The sequence below is a fragment of the Lepisosteus oculatus genome, chromosome 11, assembly GCF_040954835.1.
Source record: "Lepisosteus oculatus isolate fLepOcu1 chromosome 11, fLepOcu1.hap2, whole genome shotgun sequence".
NCBI lineage: Eukaryota > Metazoa > Chordata > Actinopteri > Semionotiformes > Lepisosteidae > Lepisosteus > Lepisosteus oculatus.
Genome location: NC_090706.1, coordinates 19701628 through 19711851, shown reverse-complemented (window position 1 = coordinate 19711851; position 10224 = coordinate 19701628). Strand labels below are relative to the sequence as shown.

The following is a 10224-nucleotide window of genomic DNA, read 5'->3' as shown; positions in this document are numbered from 1 at the left end:
TGTATCATAGAGTGATGGTACTCTTTGGATGAAGAAAATGGTCTTTGATGTTTATTTGTTGAGGGCTTGATGGCTTTCGTTCAAGAGTAATGTATGTCGATCAAAAATAAGGTGATCTAAACTTCTAGGCATAAATTATTCCTTTTCCTCAAGTGATGTAATCAATGCTTACTGAACCCAGTAAATGTAGAAAGTTAAATTGAGCAAAAACATGTTTTACCTCTTGGCAATTCTTGCTATTAATACCATTTTAACTGTACAGTATTTGGTTTATGTGCCTTAAAGGTAAAAGTGTTATGTATTTGTGTTGCAGCTGAACAATTATTCTGATACTGACAAATGCATGACACACATTTCCTTCCTTAATGACTGTTTGTCCATACAAGTTTTTGTTTATGTAGCATGTCAAACTAATTTAATTTTTTTTCTGAAAATGAATCATGTAGAATTACTTACTTTGCCAAAGTTATTGTCTAAAAATACTCTGCAGTCATATCAGTACATGTATAGCTTTCCTGAGGCCTTACTGTATTTGAAACTATATTGGAATTGGTCAAAACTGGAAGGAAAATCCAAAAGTTAAAAATAAGTTTTGTGTTTTCTCTTCAGAAGTTCTAGTTTCGTTTTCGTTTTCGTAACATCCTCCTGACATTGAGAGTGCAGGCCGAGATGGGGGTTGGTGATCAACACTCTCTGTGTGACCTAAAATATATAATTTTTTTAAATTGCAGGACATGCTTAGCAGTTACAGTCATGTGAGGGGAAAACAGGAAGTGAGGTAGCAGGTATTTCCTTTACATGTGGAAAGTGCTTCCCTATCAAGCACAGCCTTTAGAACATCCATGGAAAGAGGAAGTCCAGTTTTCTCATTCTGAGACTATTGAATGGAAGAATATTTATCATCCGCAAATATTTCACAATCAAGAATTTATGTAACATGACAGTAATGTAAAATACTTCAGATCAAAATGCAGATCCACAATCTGTAGTTTTAGGTTGTCTCTATCTAGGTCTTTGAACCCAAACATTTCCTGCCCATGCTCTGTAAAAGTGCTGCAGTAAAGACTTACTGTACTAAAATAAGGATATAAGAAGCTTGTTTGGCCTATCTAAGTTATTTGGTTTCTACTTGCTTATTGGTTGATTTAAAAGTTCATCTTTCTTAAATTAACCCAGTTAACCACTTGAACATTTTAACTCCCGGTTCTACTTATATTTACTAGTGCTAATCTCATTTTTGTACTTGTAGTCCTCACTTCACAAATGTTGAGTGTTTATATCTACAGTACACCACAAAGTCTTGTTTTCTGAGTGACTGCACAAATTCAGTCTGATTTATGGTGTCCTTTGCAGTTTGGGAATTATTCAGGCTGTTGTGTGCTCTTTACAGTAGAAACATTTCAATGTTTTCTTTCCAGCTGAAGTACTTTGTTTTCACCATCCCATTTTTAGATTTTTTTACATTATATTGGCCCTCTGGAAATTGTGTTACTCAGTTTTGCATTGCGTCGTACAGTTCTCCTCCCTTGATTTTAGTCAGTGCTTTCCCAAAAGTGGCACAGCTGGTGAGAGCTCTCACTCACAGTCCAGGTTTAGAGTGGGTCATGTCTCTAGTCTACTGTGACTGCTTTTCCCCTTAAGGTGGCACACAAAACTCCAATGCGTGTAATATTGTTATCAGTGACCCCTGAAGCTTTCTGGGCTCCTACAGACTTGCAGTGTGGTCTGAGAGTGTCAAATGGTAAGCAGCTCAACATCAGCACTGTGGTGGTGTATGCGAGCAGTCCTCTCTTTGCACCAGCGCATGATCAATAGGAGCCAGCTGATTACATGAATAATTAGTGGTTCCAAATATGAGGGTATAAAAAATGCAACCTTAAATTTCCACTTTAAAAGGAATGTATAACAATTTTACAGCTGAGGCTTTGAATTTTTAGGATAGACTGTCTTGCAGGGCTGCAGTTTCTGAGGGTTTTCTTTCCAGCTCTGTTCTAAATGGCTTAATTGGCCCAATTAAGCTCATCATTAGGGTAACTGGATCAATTTAGCACTTCACAAAGGTCTTAAGTTGTGGATGATTTGAAGAGAAACTGCTGGCTTCTGGCTCTCAAGGACTGAAGTTGAGAACTTATTGTTCCAAAGTTACAATAAAGTGTTATTAGACTTAAAAACCACCAGAAAATGCCCAACATTTCTAATACATTTTTATTTCCACATGTCTGTCTTTTTGGTCTCTTCAGTTTCTGCCTGTGTAGATTGTTACCTTCCTTGCTACTCACTCCAAGAGCAGTGATTCAGTCAGCTCAGTGCTGCTCTGACTGCTTTTACTAGAATCTCGCACCACTTACTGAGCTCAGCTAGATTCCCTTGAACTGGCTACTCTGTTCCCAAATTGAAGTCACTCTGCTCCATCTACATTCTCCAGCTGCCTAGAGACAACACCATGCAATTTTTGTGACTCAGCTAGCCACACACCTATATTTGTAGTGAAAGCTGTGTGTGTGTTAAATGATAACTAACTGGGTTTATCCCTGACACTAGAACAGCTATCCTTTTTCATTTTTGTTTTGTGTGTCTTTCTAGTTTATCTTCTGGGGAAAAAAATGACAAAGGATATCAAACAGAGTAGGGGATCAGGTGATGACCTCATTCCAGATGTCCACAGCACTGACCTAATTATGTTTTTAAGTTAGACAGTGGACTTATGCATATCCCACCCCTGTTCTGCTTTCCATTTCTATACATTTTAGAGCCCCTCTCTTGCTATCCAATATATAATAGATGATATTCCCCCAGTAAGAAAGTAAACTATATACTCCTGATGGTATTCACTAAAGTATTTTAGCATTAAAAGTAGTGAAATCTGATCATGATAATATGCTTGCCTGAAGATGAAGACTATGGAGGGTAAGAAACTGGCCTGTAGTGGATAGCAATGTCCTTGCTATCAAGGTCAACTTAATTGGCTTGTAATCTGTCAAGCTGTTAAACCCTGAAATACAAAGTTCCACCATGACCACAAAGTAAAACGGACAGTTTTATTGTAGTTTTCATACATTCGTCAATAGTTTTACCGCCTGTGGCTACCAGCAATTAAGAAATGACAAGAAAAATCATTCAGGTTGCATTCAACCATTCTGTTCTCTTGTTATGAATGTGTCCGCATATAATCCTGTACGTGGGTAGGTGTGATGGTCTTCATTTGGGCCTAGCATCTCTTAATGCAAAAATTGCCATGGAAACAGGTTTATGCTCAGAGGTCATGTGGAGGTCAAAAACGACATACAGTAATGGTCCGCACACTACCCCGTCCTGGTAAGACCCTGAAAAGATGTCCCACTTTTTCTTTTACAGATGTAGACTGAACCATCTTGTGCTGCATTTGAAAATTTAACTGCGTGGCTCCCTATCCTTTAGATACAGTTCACTCCAGAGCTGATCTGAAATATTAGGACATAAAACAGTAAAACAGAATGAATAAAGTGCAAAGAGGCCTGTTTTACTGGGATTAGGACCAGATATGTTTCACCACAAAAAGAGACCCATATTACAATGATGCTCTGTAAAGTAATTATAATTGCTTACACTTATATAGCACTTTTCTGGACACTCCACTCAAAGGGCTTTTCAGGTAATGGGGACTCCCCTCCACCACCAACAATGTGCAGCATCCACCTGGATGTAGGCTTGATACAGAGTGTGGAGGTTTTAATGGCAAAATTAGAGTACTCGGTTTGCAAGTAATAGGTAGTAGTGCTTTGTCTTACACATAAATATGTGCACAAATGTGTATATATTAAAAATAAATACATTTTATATAAACAAATAGTTATATAAATATCAATAAATAGTAGCAAAATGACAGTGCTTTCTGAAAACATTACAAAACCACAACTGAGATGGAGATTTGTTTGTCCCTGTTATTGTCCAGAGCCAGTCTATCGTACAGCTGGAAGGATTCCTGTCCTTTATGGCACATAACCAGTCCTCAGCCCCTGTGGGTTATAGCTGTTTGCACCCAGAAACAGTCCAGCTTTCAGAAGGAAGAGTCCCTTTGCTGCTCCCTCTGGCAGGCAGCAGGAACTGCAGCTCTGGCTGCTGAGGCTCTGCAGCGCTACTCCTTCTCTGCTACTTGTCGAGTCCACCACTCCGCGTTGGCGAAGACAGCTCCATTTATCGGTTCAGCTGATCGATCAGGAAGATCCCGAAGCCCGATCGGTTCTCATCCAGCTTCCAGTCTGACTGCTCGGTGTCCACTTTCATACTGGCATGGAGTTGGCTGTGTGAAGACAGAGTTGTAATGTTCCAGCACTTTTGCACCTGTGTGTCAAAGGTGTCCGGGATGTCGATGCGGCAGTCCAGCACAACATCGTTCTTATTCATGAATGTAACAGTCACCGAGCCGCTCTTGCAGTTGGCTGTGCAGGTCAGCACCAAATCGACGTACAGGTAGAACATCCCTTCCACGGTGGGCGAAATTACGCCTGTGATTTGGTTGAACGTAAAGAGGGTCCCCACAGGGTTTCCCCCAGCGCTTCTCACGGATCGCCACTTCATAGACTGGTTGGAGATCTTGCCTAGAAGGATACAGGAAGAAGAGGGGATTTTAGTTTGGAAGCTTTTAATAAAACCAGTTGACAATGGGATTGTGTATTGTCTATTCTGTGAATTAAGACAATAGTTTTATAGGCAGTGGCTGAGTAAGTTTACTTTATCAAATGAGTCTTTAGTACATGGAGTGTTACATGTTCAGTTCATTCTGATGTTATTTTGCTGGTGCATGTCCCAGGATAATTCAGAGATAAGTAGACAGAACATGTGTGGATTCAGCTCAGTTCACAGCTCAACACCATCCTCTAGAGGAGAGTTTCTTGAGCTCCCTGTTGCATTTTGATCTTTTAAGACTTTGAGCACAGAAATCCTGGCAGATTTTGCAAATGCAGTAAGATGTAAAAAGCTGGTGATGTCTTGCAGTAATTGACAAATTCATAATCCAGTTCTGCATTCTTGATCTGCTAATGTGTTGATCTGTCAGCACTAGTGATCATGAAGGCATGGTCACTATACCTTTCTTATAACAGTAACAGTTTGCAAATGGCTACAACATGATTTATTGAATCTTACACTTGGACAGCATTAACAGATACACAGTTCATAGGCACTGCAAGACAAACTACCTTGAAAGTCAATATCTGGACAATTTTAATGCATGCAAAATAATAAAAAGAGACAAATATTGGAGACTCACCTGTGTCTGCATGCACATATGCAATTTTCTGTAAAAGAAGGAAAGACAGTGTTAGATTTTTATAAAGGTTATTTTAAGGATTAGGTCAAATGATCTTTACAGTGTTATAAACCAGCCTGTACTGGGGCCACTATGTAAAAAGGCAGGGAATGTTATATGAATCTGTCACTCTGAAGTGTTCTGCAGTGTTGTGGTTTCCTATACAAGAAACAAGTGGGCAATACATTTAGTACCATTTATTTTCAAACATAAAGTGAGTCAGAAAACTATTTTGCATTTTGGCTTTAAATAGAGCTCACAGTATAATCTTAGAAAATAGAGCAAGAAGAAATATGGCATTGGTTTGATTTTTGTAAAGGGGATGTCAGTCTCTGCTTAATTCTTATCCTGTTTAAATGCATATGTTTAAATCATTACTATAAACCCAAGCTGTAATTTTTTACACTTTTTCAATGTGTGCAAGGAAAACACTGCCACCACTGCTACTGCCCATACAGTGCTGATACCTCTGTCCAGTTTTTAACCCATCTGAGGCTTTAAGCTTGGTAAAATGAATTAATACATTCACCAAAAGTACTAGAGTCATTACATTTCTTCACTGGTACCTTCAACTTTAACACTCAGGGTTACAGTGTGAGTGTGTGTACAGTCAAGCTGTGTTTACCAGAATCATGCTGCTGATCTCTTAAGGAAATAAAATTAATAGGTCACAAAACGATGCCAAAAATAAATAGTAAAAAACATACTGCATTATGACCTACTGTAGAACTTCGTGACTGGCTTATTCATGCAACAGGAACTAGCAGTAATTGCCAATTAACAATTAACAATTAAGGGAAAGGTACTCCAAATTTATACTCGGACAGACAGGTTTGTGGCTCGTCTTCAGATTATTAGATAACTGAAATGCTTCATTTGTTTTACAGTGTAAACAGTTCATTACATGCAAGGATGCTTAATGCTGAAGTTCTGTATGGTAATTGCTATTCGCTCCGATAGAGGAGAAGCAACCAAGTGCACTCTGTTTACCTTGTAGTAAGGCTCCCCGGGTAGCGCTCGTCTCGAACTGGGAGTGGGGAGATCCGCGATCCTTTCCTCACTACTCTTCAGGTTCTGGAGAAACACGGCCGCGCCAGCTGCGGCTCCGAATACCGCCAGAAACAGAAACACCACAGAAGCGAGAAGAAATTTATCCAGGCAACGTCCACGGGAGCGCTCCACCAGACTCTCGGGGTCGGCGGCTGTCATGTTTGTCGCAGCTCAAGGAAACAGCTAAATCCAATGGAGCGTAGTGTTTGCTTTGCCCGTTTCGAGCCGCTCTGTTATTGTTTTGGGCTGTAGATGAGTCAGTCCTCACTAGATACAGCAAAGGCTGCAGATCATTGTCGTGTTCAGCAATTTTTAAGCTGTAAACCATACATGTGCCCGTATTTATAGGTCTATAGTCTGAAAAAAAGGAAGTGCGCATGGGTTTCCCCTGAGACTACAGGACTCCGACAGAAAAAAAGAACTCGAAATTTTCCGCTCTCGGTGTCATTGCGCAAACAGTGCTGAAGACACTAGTGAATGGAAAGGAAATCCAGACTAAAATAGCAGGAGGTAACAAATGAGTAATGGATGAAAGTTAACTGAAGATGTAGTCCCTATGGGTGTAAAACAGAGTTTTCCTTTAATCTCCTTCGGGCAGAAGACGTGTCCCTTCATCTTCTCTGGTCCCGTTTTGTGCCTTAAATCTGAACACTTAAAATGTTTGAAACTCTTCAAGGAGCGACACCATATTTATCTCGCGCTAAAATTAAACAGTGGATTTAAAAATCTGAGATTAGTTAACAGGGGTGTTTAGAAAACATAAAAAATTGGTACTACATTCCCGTGCGGGGAAATTGTTTTAGCTATTTTTTTCTTGTCCATCAACCCCAAATGTATCAGTGACAGACTTGTCGTCTGGTACTGTATGTGATAAAAAATGTGGTTGTGTTAAACATGACGTGTATTAAATAAAAAAAAAGATGATGAAAAATATCAACTTAAGAACCGCTCCAAATTGGCACCCGAACTTCAGACATGTACTGTATCTAAAAAATTGCGTTTTCCAAAAATCAGTGACTCATCGACTTGTCGAAATGTGTTCCATGTTGCATTCTACTGTTCAAAAACGGGTCAATTACTTACAAACTTGGTAATTTATTCTATTGACAATACAATTAAAATAAAATAAAGTAGAAAGTGGCTACGTGACTGCCACCTTGGGAAATTTCAGACCTGTTTTGTATAAAATTGGCTTAAGTGGTATTATCATCCCTGACATTAAAAAAAATCTTAAGTTCCTACTTTAACAAATGGGTGTATTGAAATTGCTTAATGAATAGCATTTCATATTGTTACTGATTATTTCCTTGAGTCTTTGATTTCTTCTTCTGGTTATTATTTTTAAGTTGTTAAGTTTTATAAATTATAAAAAAAAACATTTTAAAGCCTCACAAAATTATACACATCTCTCCCTTGGTTAACATGTTTACATATTATTCATTTTTAGAAAATGCCCTTATCCAAGGCCACTTAGATATTTGCAGCAACTCTGTTTTAATCTAGTGGAGTAATGTTATTATTGTTGTTTTTGCTGTTATTACATTAATTTTGAGATGTATTTTGAACATCAATGTTCTGTACATGTACTTAAGTTGAGTGACATTGCTACATCTCAGTGCTAGTGCCCTGGGTTCAGTTCCTGGGGTCCTATCTGTGTGGAGTTTGTATGTTCTCCCCATGTTCACATACTGTAGGTGTCTTCCCACAATCCAAGACATACAGTACCTCTAATTTTGACTATTATGACTATATGACAAAATTAGTCATACAATGACATGATATAGCCATTATCATCTACCCATGACCCTGCAGTAATAATCTGGCAGACAATCCAGTGTCACCTGGCAGCCATTATCTTCCTAATGAGATTGTCTCATGCAGGTGTTTTATGTGCACACAGATAACATTTTGACCTTTCTGGGAAAGCTGGTATTTGGCCAGTATTTGAGCCACTGACTTTGTGTTTAATTTGCATGACACTGAAAATAGAAATTTGAAAAATAGGTTTTCTCGCATAGTAGCTTTGAGCACATTTAGTTGCCAAATTCTCAGCTAAATTGTCATACTGCCTCATTATAATTTTATGGGTTTATTGTAATCAGCTTCTTTACCTCTATAACAATAAGACCTTTCCAAAATGTTAACTGACCAAAATATACATTCAATACATATATGATGACATCACTGATGTAAGATGACAAAAATCTCCAGACAAAAAAAAATCTCCAGACAACTACTGGCTCTCCATTTCCATCCATCATTTTCTAACCACTTCTTCCAACTCAGGGTAGCAGTGGAGCTGGAGTCAATCTCAGCAAGCAACTGTCTCCACTAGGGTACACCTTGGAGAGGATGACAGTACATTGCAGGGGAGACACAAACACAGACATGCTTATCAGGCCTGATTTTCTACAAGTATGCCAGAAACCTACCAGTTTGTCTTTGGATTGGGGAGGAAATCCACATGAACATACAAACTCCTCACAGATAACACTCTTGGACTGGAACTAAACCCAGGGCCCCAGCACTGCGATGCTGCAATACTAACAACTGCATCACTGTGCCACTCCACTCTGTAGTGTAAAAGATTTAATTTAATATACTAATACATTCCAATAAGTATTTGAAGGGCTAAAAAGGGAATCAATAAAAAGTGGAAGAGGTGTAATTTATTATAAAAGAGTTTTACTCTCACCAGTGAATACCCTTGGTGCCAGGACTTACTGTATGTCTACAGCTTTTCATAATTAGAAAGTATTTTATATTTCTGTGAATCTACCATGCTGTATAGGTGTGGAAATAAGGTTCATTCTTGGTATTTTCATTCCTACTGTAATTTATATTTACTGTACATCATTTTAAACCACAGTACTATTCAGCGTACTTTATGTGCTTCTGTTCTGGGAAGTACTGTACCTGTTACACAAGCCCTGAAGCTATTTTTAGTAAGAAACGTTTAGGCAAAAGTTAGGGATTTGTAATTATTGGTATTCACCTCATGCCAAAACTAGATCCATTCCATTGTCAGGAAAGTATATTTAACTGAGGAATCTAGTGAGATAAAGCCATTACAGGGGCTTGTTTTAGCACATTGTGTGTGGTGATTGTGTTTTCAGGGAGAGCTAAGCATTCTGCATTTTTCATGTTATGGTAACTGTTCACAGGAATGCCAAGGAATTGTGTCAACATGAATTGAAGAAGGAAAAATTTGATCCACAGATGCTGGGTTTTAACATATGTACTCAATGTTCAAAGTCAAGATAATGTGACCTCTGGTTCAAAGTGCAGAGTGTTACTATGTCTGAAACGTTTTGTGATTAGTGAATGTCAAAGTGCTTCAAACTTTTATATAAACTGTAAACTAGTTTACATAAAATCTTTTTTCAGCAAACTTCCCATATTAACCTTTTACATTGAGTGTGACCAATGTTATTTTTACTCACTAAATTCTCACAACATTCATAGAACAAGAGAAAAAAAACTGATGAGATTTGAGATTCTGAAAAACAAAAGTTCAGCCCATAAGCATGAGGTTTGAAAAATGTTCCTCAGTAGTGACTAAGTTTTTGTTTTAATTGGATCCTGGAGGATTTATTTTCCTGTGTAAATCGCTGTGTGCTCAAGATTTCAGGAATTTTTAAATTGGCCAAATTAATTGAATACTTTGTGGAGCTAAGCTCAGCTGTCATGAAACTTACAAGGGTCCACAGTCATGTGTGTGATTTCCTGGGACCTCCTCTACAAGTGTTTTTTTTTTTATAGATAATGAATTTTGCTGACTGTGAAACTTTCCAAAACTTTTGCCATGCAAACTATTTCTAGTATCTGCCCTCACACACTTAGAAGCTTGCAGCTAATGTTTGGGAGCATTTTATCCACATATGAAT

The 10224-nt window shown here is 38.3% G+C and overlaps 1 protein-coding gene across 1 annotated transcript; it reads right to left on the bottom strand.

Annotated features, from left to right (window-relative positions):
* Positions 1–3024: 3024 nt before the first annotated feature.
* On the bottom strand, positions 3025–6757 carry LOC107077555 (uncharacterized). Its single transcript, XM_015348916.2, has 3 exons — positions 6278–6757; positions 5249–5276; positions 3025–4577 (listed from the first exon to the last, which is right to left on the bottom strand). Exons 1-3 carry the CDS (start codon positions 6494–6496, stop codon positions 4174–4176), a joined length of 651 nt encoding a protein of 216 aa, XP_015204402.1. The 5' UTR covers positions 6497–6757; the 3' UTR covers positions 3025–4173.
* Between the last annotated feature and the right edge of the window lie 3467 nt (positions 6758–10224).